General features: G+C 46.7%; 2 protein-coding genes and 1 pseudogene across 2 annotated transcripts; all 3 read right to left on the minus strand.

Moving 5' to 3' along the window:
* LOC110431375 lies at positions 1 to 760 on the minus strand. The gene is made up of 3 exons (XM_021450453.1): positions 642 to 760; positions 345 to 560; positions 1 to 271 (listed from the first exon to the last, which is right to left on the minus strand). Exons 1-3 carry the CDS (start codon positions 753 to 755, stop codon positions 98 to 100), a joined length of 504 nt encoding a protein of 167 aa, XP_021306128.1. The 5' UTR covers positions 756 to 760; the 3' UTR covers positions 1 to 97.
* Positions 1,436 to 3,315, minus strand: LOC8076715. The gene has a single exon (XM_002438520.2). The coding sequence runs from the start codon at positions 3,225 to 3,227 to the stop codon at positions 1,863 to 1,865; it is 1,365 nt and encodes a 454-aa protein (XP_002438565.2). The 5' UTR covers positions 3,228 to 3,315; the 3' UTR covers positions 1,436 to 1,862.
* LOC8061967 lies at positions 11,462 to 14,816 on the minus strand (annotated as a pseudogene).

Genomic DNA, 16,974 nt, shown 5'->3' on the forward strand with positions numbered 1-16,974 from the left:
GGGGGGTTGTTTTGAGGATGAGGTTATTTCTGCACATACAGATCGCCAGCGCAAGAGGGATGAATCTCCATAAAGAAGTTTGAATTGATATGAACTTTCAGGCCGCTGTTGCTTGCTCATGATGGTGTGCCTCATGATCAGCACAATGCGCCGACGCAAAGGCTGTCTTGCAAACAGCGCAGAACTTGTCTCGGATTGCAGCCTGGTGGAAATCACACTGAAGCAACGCATTGATAATGTCCGTGTTCTCTCCATTTGGTATATGAATAGCCTGACAGCACAACACCATAAATCAGAACCCAAATTCAAAACAATTAAGCACTCAATTCTTTATGCGAAATTACCTTGCATCTGGCACAGCAATAGCGGCTTTTGGTCTTCACTAGGCCATTGCACCGAAGGCAATTGCCCTTATTCCTCTTGTCGGTCTGTGGCTCATGCAGCAGAATATATTTCTGGCCAGTGTGCAGCTTTCTTTGAATAAACTGCCAATTGTACCCCATGTTGTTGATTTTAACATCCCTAGCTTCTAGCGCTGGCCCATCCTTTGTCATACATATCTGCAAAAGAAGGATTACTCCGTATTTGCTTTCACACATACGCTGTGCTGCTGTGGAAATGGTGCAAGATTATTAACTTACATTCATTAGGGTGCCTGGGCCATCACCGTGATGTCGGCTCTTGTGATCAGGACAACATGAAAGGCATATCCCCAAGCGACATATACTACAAAAGGCCCCCCGCCTGCACAGCATGCCCAATCCACTCTGTGCTAATGCTACGTCATCTGCATGCATGCAAAAGAGCAGCAGTTCTTAGGGTCAGCAAGCAATAATCATCATTCCAAATGCAAATGCTAGTGGAAGTCATAGTCATGATTCATGAATCAAATCTAAGCAAGAGGTGACTGATGCCAAACAGAAACAGTTTGCTCATGCCAAGATTCAGACTAAGTCAGTGATTCTATTCTAAATGAGCATTCCAAATCCAAATGCCAAAAGAGATTGCAAAAGAGCAGCAATAATTCAGTGATTCTTTTGCCGAGCATGCAGACTCGAATGCCGAGCATGCAGACACACAAAGAGCATCAAGTCGAGATTTCCAGCAGCCATGCATGCTGCATTCGATCCATACAGTAACTGTAGGCAAGGCAAGCGGATGCATCAGAACTGAGCAACTAATGGGTTGCATGCAAAAGAGCAGCAATACTTAAAAAGCAATCATCATTTCAAATTTCAAATCCAAATGGTAGTAGAAGTCATAGTCATGATTGATAAATCAAATATGAGCAAGAACGACTCTGTTCATTATGCCAAACAGTTAAAGCAATCTGGCATGAACATAGTGACTAATGCCAAACAGAAGCATTAACTGTTCATGCCAGATTCGACTATATATAAGTGATTCTATTCTAAATGAGCATTCCAAACCCAAATGCTAAAAGAGCAGCAATTAATGGTCAAGCAAGCAATCAACAATCAGTGTTCCAAAACAAAATACTGTCGAAAGTTATAGTCATGATTCAGACTAATTCAGACTAATTCAGTGACTATTCTATCATCTATACACGCTGTGCAGCTGTAATCCTTGCGTGCATAACAGAGTAGTACATAACACATTTCTCAATGATAAGAGAAAGGCATGAATCGGAGAAGCATGCACGAGGATCTCTTTCAATCTGAACAAAGACAGTAAGCATGCCAACTAAAACTGGGAAATAAACCAGTTCAGATACTACTGTAACTAGCATGCACATAGGCCAATATGAATTAATGTTGGCAACGTCCTAGCCAGCCTAGGTATGAGTATGATCTGCCGAGCATGGAGACACACAGAGAGCATAAAGTCGAGAATTCCAGCAGCTATGCATGCTCCATATATTCGATCGATTCAGTAAACGCAGGCAAGGCAAGTGGATGCATCAAAACTGAGCAACTAATGGGGATGATGTACGCGCGCATACCATCAGCTGCTGCAGAGTCATGGTCGCCCGGAAGCATGGGTGGCGGTGGCGGCAGCTCCCAGGCATCGACGATGGGGCGGGAGGATTGGAACCTGAGTTGATCACGGTCTATCAGGCACTCCTTGCAGGCGACGACATTCTTCTCGCGCATGTCGAAGCCGAAGAGCTTCGAGCCCTGGAAGAAGTAGACGACGTAGTGGTTGTTGGGGTCGACGAGGGCGACGTGGGGCACCTCGTCCGGCAGCAGGCCCGCGTCGGTGTAGGTCTTGTTCACCCAGATTTCGGCGAAGGCCACCTCGTACTCGAACGTCCATGCGTCGGGGCCCTCCGGGTCGTCGAGCGTCCACATCCAGACGGTGAGGTCGCTAGCCGCGGGTGCGTCGGGGTGCTTGTCGTAGGAGAGGCCGCGGATCTCGACGAAGCGAAGCTTGCCCTCACTGGGCCTGACGCAGCGGCGCTGGTCGATGCGGGTCCTGATGCGGGGGTCGAAGACGACGTCGTGGCGCTCCATCGTCTCGCAGGCGGCCGGGAGAGGCACGAAGCGCAGCTCGGGGCTCCCGACGAGGGGCGTGCAGGGGTCGCAGAAGAACACGCCATAGGCGAGGGCGAGCCACCAGAGGCGGCCGTCGTGGGCGAGCACGCCGGTCTCGGAGAAGGGGTTGCGCATGCGGACATCATGACGCCGCGCCGGGGTGATCTGCTTGGTGAACCACCGGCTTTCGGCGGTGGAGTAGCAGACGAGAACAATAATCATCTTGCTGGGGTGGTCTTTAGAGGTGATGGGTTGGAGCTGGGCGACCACGTAGTGGCCGTGGTGGTGCGGGTCGGTGATGAGGCCGATGCTGATGTTGCGGCGGATGTCGAGTCCGGAGGAAACCGGGGGGAGCAAGGTGACGGTACGCCTGTGGGTGTCGCATAGGAGGAACTGCGGTCGGTTGCCTCTGACGACCTGGAGGAGGATGCAGGCGGAGCGGTCGGCGGCGGCGAGGATGTAGCCGTACAGCGGCTCGTCGTTGCGCCTGGGGTCGGGGGCGACGCCGGGGTGGAGCACTTGTAGGTAGGAGGGCAGCGGCGGGTCGTTGAGGTCGACCATCACCTCAGTCCCGACGGCGATCTCCTTGGCCCGCTCGTCGTCGTTGCCGAGTAGGACGGCGACCGAGACGAGCGCCACCCACTTGCGCTGCTGCTCCGACTCGGGCTCCTGCTCCGCTTCCTGGCCGCCGGCACGCGACGACTCCGGCACATCTGGCGCCGACGACGCCATTGCTGGCGGCGAGGCGCTGCACTGGTTTGGGGGTGCTTGGGGTGGGAGGGGGGCGAGTCTGTTGTGTTGGTTTGATTTGAATTCGTGATCGGCGCTGGCTGCTCCAGGAGGAAGGGGATGAGGACTTTATAGACGGACGGCGGGGTGGGCGTGGTGCGCTGCGCATCCACGGCAGCAGGCGACGGGACCCACACCCACGGCGACGTTCATTCCTCTGCTCCTGCGAACAACATTCCCAAGTCCCAACCGCCTCTTGCACAGCACGGAACAGGGTGGGGTCCACGTGAGGTCACCCGAGGAAGGATCTGGAATTCTGGATGCAAGCGGTAGCGAGGGGCGATCGCCGGAGATCGTATCACGAGTGTATGCATCCCTCTAATGGGCCGTGCCGTACACATGAGTCCATGAGCATTAGTATTTTTTTTTTGAAAATTTCCTACGGAGTCTTAGGGGGTGCATGTATCGTAGCATTTTTGTTTTATTTGGCAATTATTGTTCAATCAAGGTTTAAAAGACTCGTCTCGCAAATTACTCTTTGGATGTATTTTTTTTATTTCATAAATAGTTTAGAGCATCTCCAACAGTTTATCAAAATTCACTTGGCAAATGTTGTATTTTGGCAAGTTGCTAAAAAAATATACCAAGTTAAAAAGAGGTTCTCCAACAGTTTCTTATTTTTAACTTGCTAAAACAAAAAAAAATAAAGAGCCCACCAGGGTTGTTGACAGGTATGATCTATTCCCCTCTGCGCCGTGAAGGGCCGATCCTCGCGCGTGTACGCCGCCGCACAAACTTCTCACGATGGATGAATCATTTAGGTCCAGCAATCATTTGAATCAAGTTTTTTTATGCACCGTCGACGCCTGCTAGGGAGCTGTGAATAGAAGTTGTCAGCCAGCAGCAAGTGCAAAGAGCATACAGGAGCATGCCCATCCATAGATACAGGAGATAGAAAAATATACACAGTGCCATGATCAGGTACTACAAAGAACAGAAGTTATCGGCCACCAGCAGCTTGATCGTGCTCGTCCATCGAGTAGACGAGTACCTGCCAGCAACCAATCCAAATGAATACACTATGAGTAGCTGACAGATCAAAGACAATATAGGATCATGGATCAGTGATTGGGAAAACAAGATGAACCCGGCCATCTCTCTCCAAGCCGGCCATGTACTACTCGGCCATATACAATGATAGGATATATGTATTTCCATTGTATTTCTAGATTTATCTTTGTAAAGAAAAACGGGCCACAAAACATCATGTGATGTCATCTAAGCAAAGATCGATGTCATCAAACTAGCAATTGGAACAATGATGGCAGCAGCTGAACACGAAGAAGAAGCCAGGCTAGGCGATCGAGACGGCATGAAGTTCGGGAAAAGATGAAGTAGGCTATCTGCTCGCGACCGCGACGAGGAGCTGGTCGGACAGACCGGAGATGATTGCGGTGCCCAAGAGCTGATCATCGCGGCGGCGGGTAGGAGCAGATCGGCCGCCGTGACCTGATGGCGCTATCGTGAGGAGCTGATCGTGGCGGCGGACCGGAGCAGATTGGCCGGGACCTAATGGTGCTATCGCGAGCTGATCGCGGTGGCGGGCAGGAGCAGGTCGGCCGGGACCTGATGGCGAGAGTGGTGACGAGAAGGAAGACGATGAGATCGCGAAGCAGGAAGTTGATGTCGGGGAAGAGCCGCGGAATTTTCACCACGCGCGCGGGAAGGGAATCGGCGACGTCTGCGCTCGCGATGGCAAGCCGATACGCGCGCGTATATTTGCGCACGCGGCATCGAGGTTTGGCAAGTTGACAAGAATAGCAAGTTGAATTGGCAAACTGTTGGAGAGTGATTTTTCTTGATTTTGCCAAATTTTTAAGGATGGCAAACTCAATAGCAAACTGTTGGAGATGCTTTAATACTCTATATATGTGTCCAAATATTCGATATGATAGGTATTAAAAAAAACATGATGAACCAAACATGCCCTTAATTGTTTTGTTCTCTACACCTAACTAGTACGCGAAAGTTTTCCAAGATGGAGAAAATGTGTTGGGTATGTAGACTACAGTTAGGTAAAAATTCACAGTAGCTAGATATATAGTGAAGATGTTCATATTACAAGTGTTGGCTTCTACGTGGAAGGTTGATATGTCGTGCTTGCGTTGGTGCTTCAAGTGCTGGAATTGCTTTTGAAACTCCAAGCGCAGGAATAATGTTTAGAACCTCAGGTGCTGAAATCACGTTGTTGGCCTCATAGTTGTCCTTGTCAGACTATTATTTTCGCTGAAGTTTGACTTATACTGATGCTTATACTGAGATGTTGTGAGACAAAAAAGTTATACGTTCACTGAAAAATACTGCTGAAGCAGTGTTGATCATCGGCCTTGTTTAGTTCGCCAATTTTTTTAGATTTGGCTACTAGCATTTTCATTTTATTTGTCAATTAGTGTCCAATCATAGACTAATTAGCTAGGGTTAAAAGATTTGTCTCGTAAATTTTTTTGACATTAAACAAGAGGGGCGCACCCCTACTGGTAATATTGATAAAAAGGGTACATTCCAGGGAAACAAAACAGGAGCCTAATAAGCCTAAGAAAAGGGGTTCAAGAAAAAAAAAAGGAAATGAAGCAGATGAGGTCCAAAACGCAGATTAAACAAGGGTGTTTAACCATAATTCTACTCTCGGAAAGTAACTTCGCTTTGCACAGAACAAAAGCAGCGCAAACTCTATTTTGAAAGTCCCTTTTGCTTGCTGCAATGAAGGTGGCCTGTTATTGAAAATGAGTCCATTTCTCATTTGCTAAATTGTCCAACACATGATTATGATGACCTCCATGAAGAAAGGGACTTGGAGCTGGTCTCTGAAACTTTCCAAGCAAATCAGTCACTCCCCTTCCAACAAGCTGTTGCAAAAAGGGCATCCTGGAAGACCGATTCCTCAGTTGTCTGATTACAGAGCACACAATTGTAATCTGGCAGTTCCATGTGTTTTCTTTTGAGTAGTTCTCTGGTGCTCAATCGGTCTTTTAGGATCAACCAAGCAAATACCTTGTGTTTGTTTTGACAGGAACTCTTCCAAATCCATATGAAACCCGGGTGGATTGTCCTGTGACCCTTTAGGTGTCGATAAGCTCTGGCAACCGTGAATTTCCTGGAATTCCATAAAGATGTCCAAATATCATTGTTGTCATGCAGATCATGCTGTAAATGGGTTAACTGTCCAAAAGCTTGCTGAGAGAGAGAGAGGCAAGTGAAAGAGGTTCAAAATATTGTCACTGGTTTTAGCTTCAGCTAGGATTGTATTCCTTGATTTGGTGAAAGAATATAATTCTAGGTAAGCAATCATTGGAACCTTGTCATTCCACGTGTCAGACCATAAGAGACAAGATTTTGGATTGTTGATCTTAGCTCTTGCCCTCCCCTTGAATTTATCAAGCAGTTTCAAAATATCTTTCCAACAAAATGATCCTTTCTTAGCCATAGAGGGGAGGCTACTGGCCTTATAGTAGCTTTCCCAGACGAGAGCAACCCAAGCAATATCCTCTTTGTTGAGAAGCTTCATTAGTTGTTTTAGGAGCAAAGCCTCACTTTGTGTTTTAAGATCAATGACTCCTAACCCTCCTTCCACTACAAGAAATATGGGCTTCTATGACGACCGCTAGATGACAGAGCTCCTATCTGTCATAAACTGAGGCTGTTTATGACGAATCTTCACAGATAGGGACAGTTTATGACCAAGTTGTGTCTCTGTCAAAAACATCGTCATAGGGGTTTTATGACGATAGATCGATGACAATAGTTGATTGTCATAAAATATAGAACTATATATATGGGGCTAGGCTACAAATCATGTGTTCTAAGTGGAATCTTCATGTCCATGTCTCCTAGACTCATTTTAGAATTCAGGAAAACACTTCAAAATAGTAACCAAAAAAATGTAGCCTGCAATCTGGATAAACTAAAAGCAAATAAAACTTCAAAACAACCTTGCGACCTTAACATGGTTCGAACCTGCACAGCTTTAACTCAACTCAAGTCCTAAAGCACTGAGGCATCCGGCAGAGACAAGTTTCTGTTGGTGTTTTAGACATCGTTCGATGTCTTGTAATTCCTGGAATCTGGATAAAAGGAATCTCAATTACAGGGAAAAGGAAAAAAAATTGAAGCCATGCATGGTTCGAACCTGTGACGCCTTGCTCCCAAACCAACAAAGTTAACCGCTCAAGATAAGACACTTTCATATATTAGAACGGTGTTCATCTTTTTTAACTCATTGATCTTGATTAAAGCGAAAAGGCATAAAAAATAATGGGATTTGCATGGTTCGAATCTGTGACCTCCAATCCCAAACCTCAAAAATGGGCGGCACAAATGGATGGATATGAACATCACATGTATATACATAGAACACACACACACGTGAGCATACACATACATCTAGAATAATATAAAAAGTAAAAATAAAATATTACAGTTATTAATCAGAACAGATAACAAAGAAAAAATCACATAAAAAGCATCAAAATATTAGAAAAAATAACTATAAATAGAAGGATGAGAAGAATGCAGCCGGCTTACTCTGTAATTGCTCCATAATCCTGACACACCAGATATTGCAGTCACAGTTTTCTGAGCTAACCTTTTTTCAGTTATTAACTGGCAATCATGGCCATATCATTTATTTGCTGAAGCTATGTGCGTAACTTCATCAGCCCACGCACCATTTCCTGATATGTTTTAATCAAATAAAATGATTAAGGCATCAAGCGCAATGTTTCCTTTTTGTTTTGTTCAAAAAAAGCTCATGAGTAGTGAGTACTCAGGCCTTGTTTAGTTAAAAAAATTTTATAAAATGGGCACTGTAGCATTTCGTTTATATTTGATAAATATTATTCAATTATGGACTAAGCTCAAAAGATTCGTCTCGCAAATTACAATGTACAATTAGTTATTTCTTTTATTTATTTTTAATGCTTTATGCATATGCCATAAGATTTGATGTGATGAAAATTTTAAAAAAATTTATAAAATTTTTTGAAACTAAACAAGGCCGAGTAGTTCTGACATTGTAGACAGGAAACCACCGCCGGTGCTCATATTTGGTTGATTGTTTTGGCTGGCTACCCGTATCGTGTGTGTCTGGAGTCTGGGCCCCGGTATGGACAGAAATCATCCGGTCCGAGCAGACATTAATTAGCTCTCGGAAAAAGTCTACTTTACGTTGCTCAACTTTCGCGAAAGTCTGATTTTCGTCCCTAAACTTTAAAACTGGACAAAATACATCCCTCAACTTTTAAACTGTGCACGTTACATCTTTGACCTGGTTTTGAAAGCGGTTTTACCTTTTTCTTTTTATTTATTTTGGCTGAATTTTTTGAAAAATCACAGTAAATCACATAAAAATCATAAAATAAAAAACTCAATTTTGTTGGACTTTAGATTAGTAGATCTACACATTGAATATATAATATAGTATGTTCTAGTACAATTTTTTTTATGCATCTATAGATCTATGTTTTTCTGTAATTAATTAGACTAATTATAGCTACATTTTCTATGGTTCAATTGTGATGAAATTTATATGGTGAGCTAATTATTCTATGTTTGAGTCATAGTAAAAATTTAATACTCATTGAATCACGTATTACTTAGTTATAGATTTATTTAGGTTTATGCTTGTTAAATTATAATAAATCTATAACTAAGTTATACATGACCTAATGAGTATGAAATTTTTACCATAGTTTAAACATATAATAATTAGTCCAACATAAAAAAATTCACCACAAGTGTACCATACAAACTATAGCTATGAATTATTCTAATTAATTATAGAAAAACACATATCTAAAGCTACAATAAAAATTTTGTACTAAAGTGTACTATATTATATGTTCACTATGTAAATCTACTTATTTGGAGTCCAACAAAATCAGATTTACTATTTTATGAATTTTATGTGATTTACTATAATTTTACAAATATTTAACCAAAATAAATAAAAATAAAAAAGATAAAACTGCCTTCAAAACCGCTCATAACATGTCAGGGACGTAATATGCATGGTTTCAAAAATAGAGGGATGTATTTTATCCGATTTTGAAGTTCAGAGATGAAAAACAGACTTTTGCAAAAGTTGTGAGACCTGAAGTGGACTTCTTCCTTAGCTCTCGCTCAATATTTCCTTGGGCCGTTTCCTTTTTTTTTTCCTTTTCTTTCGGCCCAAACTAACCAGGCAACTCCGCTCCGCCCACGCGCCCTGCACCACGCAAACGAGCAAGGAAGTCGTTCGAACGACTTTAATTCTTGCATTTTTTTTTCTTTTCTTCGTTTTTTATTCTTATTTTATTTTTTCTTTCTAATTAAGTTTTTTTATATTTTTTCATGTTATTTGTGTCTTACTTTTAAAATTGTTGGTCTATCCAGCTAATTATGTTTCTTTTTCGTTTCTTTCTTATTCTTATTTCATTTTATTTATCGTTTTTCATTTCTGTTCCTTTCTTTTTTTTTATTTTCTAGTTTTTTATATTTATTTAATGTTTTTGTGTTCCTTTTGCCCAGTTATTCTAGGAAACCATTCCATCTGGCCAGTTGGACGGGAGTCTCCCGTGGACCAGCGGACGACTTTTGTTAGATGAAAGAAGAACTATAATCGTCGGGATGAGGTGGCGCCGCTCTATCCGTGTGCCTGCTGGTGTCGGTTGCACGACACGTACAGCCGAGCAGTACGTACGTGCTTCATCACTGCGTACGACGCCACCTTGGTGGAATGGCCGCGGGTGCTCGTTGTTGGTCACAGGCTCCAAGGAATCATCGAGGAGCCCATGGCTAGCGCTGTGCGCGCGCGTGGACAATCGGCGCAGGCTCTCGAGTGCGCAGGGGCGGCTCGGATGGTGGAACTTGGTGAGCGATGCGGGCCCATATAGCGCCATGAGGAGCACGTCGGAGGGAGGCGCAGAGAGCGAGAAACCGACATGGATCGGAGGGCCGTGGCCTCGTGAAGGGCGACATGGCGAGCTCACGGCTAGGCGGGCATGCGCAGGGGGGTCTTAGGGTCCGGCCGCTCGGATTGTAATCACGCGCCGATGAATTTTCCCGCCCAGGCTACCGCCCGCGCCCGCGCTTTCCCGCCCACACGCTCGTAGCTTCCCGCCGCCCGCGCTCGTAGCTTTTAGGTACGCTGGTAACCACTTTTTCCCACGCACGGTTCTTTCTCCAGCTAATAAAGAAAAAATAAATTCACAAAATAGTAAGGGAGCAAGGGTGAAGACCCTTGAGAATTAAGATGTGAATCTCCTACCACAACAATATATTAATATTTGTGGTAAAAATAAAAATATTTTTATTAGTAAACCATATCAAATTAGAGAAATATAACACACACACACGCACCATTTCCATAAAGTACATATTAATACTAAAAATAATTATGGAATATTAAAATTATACTATACATGCTTCCAAAAATATATCGTACAACATCGCATGTATACCACATGAACATCGCAAAAATACGTTGGAACATCACATGTATAATATGTGAACATTAAAAAAATATATCTAGAACATTGTATATATACCATGCGAATATCATAAAAATATAACACAGAACAACACATGTATACTACGAGAACATAACATATATACTACGCGAACATTTATTATAAAAAGAATCATAGAACATCATATGTATAACACGTGAACATAAAAAAATATCATAGAACGTCACATATATAACATATGAATATTATAAAAAACACATAACATCACATGTAGACTATGTGAACATAAAAGAACATTACATATATACTATATGAACATCACATGTATATACATAGAACACACACGTGAGCATACACATACATCTAGAATAATATAAAAAGTAAAAATAAAATATTACAGTTATTAATTAGAACAGATAACAAAGAAAAAATCACATAAAAAGCATAAAAATAGTAGAAAAAATAACTAGAAATAGAAGGAAAACAAAAAAATTCTGAACCAGCATTTTGATTTCTGAAGAGATCTGTCACGAAGTTGCTTTTGTCACTTTGTCAGTAGTCCTTCTCTCATACATCTCTAGGGTTCGTCAACATCGGAGCGCTGCAACTATTTCACACATATCTTAGAACAACTTCGAAATTATAGAGTTAATTTGAACTGAACATATGAGCTATCTAAGTGGCGGAGCTAGAACAAATTCGAGGGGGTGTGCTTCCCTTGTGGGTGCAAGACTTTATAATTTATGGGTGCAAATATGGTGAAAATTTGATATTTATCACTGTTTTTTATTTTTTCCGTGGGTGCAGCCGCACCCACTGTAGTACATGTAGCTCCGCCGCCTATCTTAGACAGAATGCAGGATTCAGTGTCTAATGTCATCAGTCATGTATGACATAGTGATCTGGTGAACATGTCTGATGCATCAATTGTTAGCGAAATCACAGATGAGCTGGTGCAGGACCTGTTTCTCGACGGCCGCGTCAGCGGGTTCTCCCCCGTGCAGATCACGCCGACAGTGAACACCAACAGGATATCCTGCATGTAGGTCGGCTCCCGGATGGCCTCGTCGACGATGTCGTCGAACGGCGCACCTTTCTGGTACCGCCGTCATGCCCATTCCGCCAGGCAAAGGTCCGCGCTGCTGTCGTTCGCGACCTTACCGGTTGTAATTAAGCTCTAGCAGGACGACGCCGAAGCTGTAGACGTCCACCTTCTCGTTCACCTTAAATTTGGCCTGTACCCATCCTCTGCAGAGTTCGCGAAGAGGATGATCAGGCCCTTGGAAAGCTCGTCGTGGCTCCCCCGGCCTCCGCCTGGGCACGTCGGGAGGTTCGTGCCTGAGTCCGCCAGGGCGCAGAGGCGGTTGCCGAGGAAGCTGGTCGTATGCTGCAGTCTGCAGCTGCGCCGGCACCTCGGCAGTGAGCTGATTTGATGACAGGTTCAGCATGTTGAACACGTTGCTGCCGGTGAGCTCATTGTCGGACAGGTCAAGGATCGTCAGTGCTGGGAGAAGCCCGATGCTTCCCGGCGGTATCGCGCCGGATAGCCGGTTGCCTCTCATGTTGATTGAATTCAGTTTCTGCAGCAGCTTGGTCGATGTTGGGATGCTGCCAGAAATTCAGTTGCCCGGCACCAACAAATTAGTAAGGGCTTGTTTGTATGTTGTCGTATTTACTTCAATCTATGTGTGTTGGTGTGGATTGGAGTGGAATTTAGTTCAACTTCCACTCCAATCCACCTCAACACATGTGGATTGATGTGAATACGACTACATCCAAACAAGACCTAAGGTTGGCGAGCTTGCTCATGTCAGACGGCAGCTCGCCGCCCAGACGGTTGTTCTCGGCATGGAGCACCTTGAGCCCTGGTGCAAAGGCGGCCGGGAAGGAGCCGGAGAACATGTTGTTGCCCATCTCAACCCGTGAAATGTTGGGGGATATCTAGGCCGGCAGCGTGCCGGTGAAGCTGTTATTCTGGATTATCACCAAGGTCGGCCTAAAGATCTAGTCGGGTCTTGACTCGCGTCCTGATCGGGGCACCCAACCTATTTATAACTGGAGGGTTCCTACCACACACTGCGCTATAAATAGAGATGGGGTTGGTGGCTATACGAGATTCACTGTGAACCGCACTCCCAATCTTAGAGGGGCGCAGCTAGTGACGTGATGCCCCAGCCGCCACTGCACTGCACCACCGAAGCCCTCAAGTTCTTCACTGCATCGCCAAGACTTCACCGACCATTGCTTTTTTAGATAATGGATAGAAGAATCCGGCCTCTACATCCTGGGATGTACACAGCCAAATAATACAAAGTTCTATGAAAAAGAGAAGCCTTAGTCTTATAGATCGACCAGGACGATCTTCCACCACATCTGCTCTTATTTCCTCTGATGATATGAATCCATTGTCTTTCCCCTTCCCAAGATCTAGTAGATCGTATATATACTAGTGCACTTGTTTATCCTAAAATGTAAAGTTTTACCCTATTATTCTACTCCTAGTCGATCCTAAACGTCTAACAAGCTTCGCGAACAACCATATCTTCTCTGGGAAGTTGCCGGAGAAGTTGTTATTGTAGAGCATCATGATGCAGTCCCCGAGTTCTGCGGGGAGCTCGCCTGAGAAGCTGTTGTGAAGACGACGATGTTGAAGAGCTTCCCATTGGCGCAGGGCGACTTTGGCAGTGGGCCAGAGAGGTTTGTTATGAACGACGTATGGAGTATGAAATCAATCAACGCAGAGACACACGATTTACGTGGAAAACCCCTCCAATGCGAAAGGGAAAAACCACGGACACCAGCCATCAACGATCTCACTATCACAAGAGTTTTGGGTTACACGCCTCCGGCGACGGGCCTCCGCTTCGCTCCGTCAGAAGCCCGGCCATTATCCTGAAGTGAATTTGGAACAACTCCAACAAGGTTGTTAATGGACACCTCGAGGACGCCCAGCGGCGAGTGCTTGCCCAGCTCCGGCGGGAGCTCACCGGACAGCTGGTTTTGGAATAACTTGGGTCTTGTTTAGTTTCAAAAAAATTTACAAAGTGGATATTGTAGCACTTTTGTTTGTATTTGATAAATATTGTCTAATTATGGATTAACTAGGCTCAAAAGATTCGTCTCGCAAATTACAGGTAAATTATACAATTAATTATTATTTTTGTCTGTATTTAATATTTCATACATACGTCGTAAAATTCGATGTGATGGAGAATATCAAATATTTGGCAAAATTTTTTGGAACTAAACAAGCACATGTGTCTGAGCTGTGGTAGCAGCCCGATGCTCGCCGGGATGGTGCCGGTGAGCTGGTTTTGGTATAGAAACAGGCAAACAGCAAGGTGAGGTTCTTGAGATTGCCGAAGTCTTCCGGTATCTCTCCGGTGGCGGTGGGCTGATTCGTCGACAAATCAATGTGAACCAAGTTCAACGCCGTCACGCTGCGCGTCAGCTCGCCAAAGAGGCCATTGTCGAACAGGTAGATGTACTGGAGCTTCTGATGCTGCCACAACCATGCCGGGATCGAGCCGCTGAGCTGGTTGGAAGCCATTGCAAATAGAGTAAGCTATTTGAGGCTGGAGAAAGCCTCAGGGATCTCTCCGGTGAGATCCATTTTGTCCATCCAGAGATAGGTGAGGTTGGTCATAGCTTGGCGAACTCCGCAGGCAAGATCGCCGGCGCGAATGCGTTGTCGCCTTGTCTGCCAGCGTGATCCTCTAGAGACCGGTGAGGCTGCTTATCTCGGCCGCAGGGTACGCGCCCCGCCCGTGAAGCTGTTGTTGTGGAGCAGCAGGGACCTGAGCGCCGGGAACCACGCCACCGCGGGCGGCACCTCTGCGGCGAAGCTGTTGGTGGAGGGAGAGGTTGAGGTGCGCCATCGCCGGCGAGAGGCGGTCGATGTCGCGCGGGAGGGGCCCGAGAAGTGGTTGTTGGAGAGGTCGAGGAAGGTGAGCCCCGCGCAGGCGTACAGGGCGGCGCCGGGGAAGGCGCCGGTGAGGTTGTTGTAGGAGAGGTCGAGGTAGGTGAGACGCTCGAGCGCGTACACCGATGCCGGGACATGGCGGTACTGCTGCTCATGATGGTTCATGATGGACTGTGGCCGCGGACATTGCCAGCTGCATGGCGGCGTTGCTGCTTATGAGGGTGCACGTAGAGGATGAGCTTGCCGCTGGCGTTGTCGGCATTGGGGTCGTGCAGGAACGTGCAGTAGACGACGACGACGACAACGGCGGTGTAGACACGGGCACAGCCCCAGTCCAGAGCTATGCATGTGGCTCACGAAGGAGCAGCTCCAATTCGCAGTGGCCATGCCAGGCGCTTTGTGCTTTACTGCGGTGCGTCCAAGGACAACAGCCTGGTGCCATGATGCGCAGCTTCGGCCGCGGGCAGCAGCTGCCGCAACGAGGCCGTCGATGTCTGCAGCGAGCTGGACGCAAATGACTGAAAATATTCGACGACGAACGACGAATGAAGCTGACGAACAAAGAGGAGCTCCCACGCCACAGACTCATGGACGCAGGGCTGCACGCACGCAGACGCTGGTTGCCGGACATCATAATGGAGGCGGGCGGGCGGCGCCGCGATGCTGGAGCGGTTGCACGCGTGCCCGCCCGCTGGGTCGGAACCGCGTGTTGGTCCTGGAGGTCGTCGTCGCGCACGAGGCCATCGAGCTGGAGCTTGATGCGCCGCCATCTTCGCCCTCGTGAGGGTGATGAAGCTGGCACTGGCAGAGCTAGGCGCGTGCGAGCGGTGGACGTCATCGTGGTGGCGCGGCGACTGTGGCCGTCCTCCGAGGTGCTGCAGGAGATGGCACGCACCGCCGCCGTGGGGAAAGCTCTGTTGTATGTTGCGCCGTGCTCAGGCTACACTCCGTCATGTGGAGAGGGTCACCCCGTCAGTGCCCATGACAACCTGTATTGCTCAGGCTACACTCCGGCGTGTGGAGAGCACCTCGATCCCGTGGCGCATGCAGCTACAACTCTAAGCTAAGATGGATTTGTTTGGTTGTATGTATCAACTAAGCCTGACCAACAACTAGATGTGTTTGGTTGTCTGATTTGCACTGCATACAATTACTTTTTCTCTATTTAGGTGAGCTCACCCCCTCTTAGACATTTCATCGAATACTTGGCCTCCTCTACTGCTCGTCGGTGCTGGAGCCGGAGCTGCAGGGAAGGGACAGGGAGCCGTAGCCCATACTGCTCGTCGGCGCTGGATCCCACGGCGCTCCGCCCGCTCGTACGCAATCGGAGCTTGGATCTCGTCCGACCGCCCGTACGGGGAAGGGACAGGGAGCCGGAGTCCGTACTGCTCGTTGCGTCGTTGCTCGCTGCTGGCCGCCTGTCCGTGTCGTTGCCGGAGCCGCGCGCAAATGGAGGCAGCCGCTACTCCCGCCCCCAATCCCCCCACCCGCCGGAGTCCAAGACCGCGTGAAGAGCGCATCGCCCCTAGCAGTCTGCTGCTCACGCCGAACCGCGCCCGCCGGAGGTCCCACAGCACGCGCACGGCCGCTGTAACACCCTAAAAATTGTTTTCTGAGAAATAGAGCTAAAATGATTTAATTTTGTATTTTTTTTGGTGCTCATGAAATATAGAGAAGTAATATTTTTCATTTGAATAAATTTATCATAGGATTTAGCAACTTGTTGTGCATTCATATTGGAGCATTTATTTTCATTGTATTGTGTGATTTTGGGAAAAATCAAAATATTTCCAAACTGATTTTAAACTGTTTTGAAAAGGCTTTGAAAAAAAAAACAAAAGAAAAGAAAAAAAAGGGGAAACATCTCCCTCCATTTGTTTTGGCCCGAAGACCCCAAGCCCCTCCCCTCTTCCTTTCCACGCCACCCCTTTTTCCATCTCTCTCTCGGCCCAAACCCCCTCTCCACTCTCTTGGCCCATGTCGCAGCAAGCCCAGCTGGACAAGCCCGCGCCACCCCTTTCTCCTTTCTCTCTGTGACTGACGGCCGGGGCCCGCATGTCAGCGACCGCCTCCTTCTTCCTCCTCGAGTCCGAACGGGTCACGACACCGCCGGCCGAATCCAATCCCGGGAAAGCCGCGGTTTCTTGCCAAATCGATTGCCCGGCTCCCTATAAAGCTTCCAATCATCGCAGCGGACCCCCTTTATCGGTTAGATGCATGCCTAAAAAGCCCTAGCCGCCGTCTTCCATGTTCTGGGATCTCGCCGAGGAACACCTTCACCGCCGCCGTGTTTTGCATCAATCGAAGCTGCCCAGAGGCGTTT

The sequence above is a fragment of the Sorghum bicolor genome, chromosome 10, assembly GCF_000003195.3.
Source record: "Sorghum bicolor cultivar BTx623 chromosome 10, Sorghum_bicolor_NCBIv3, whole genome shotgun sequence".
NCBI lineage: Eukaryota > Viridiplantae > Streptophyta > Magnoliopsida > Poales > Poaceae > Sorghum > Sorghum bicolor.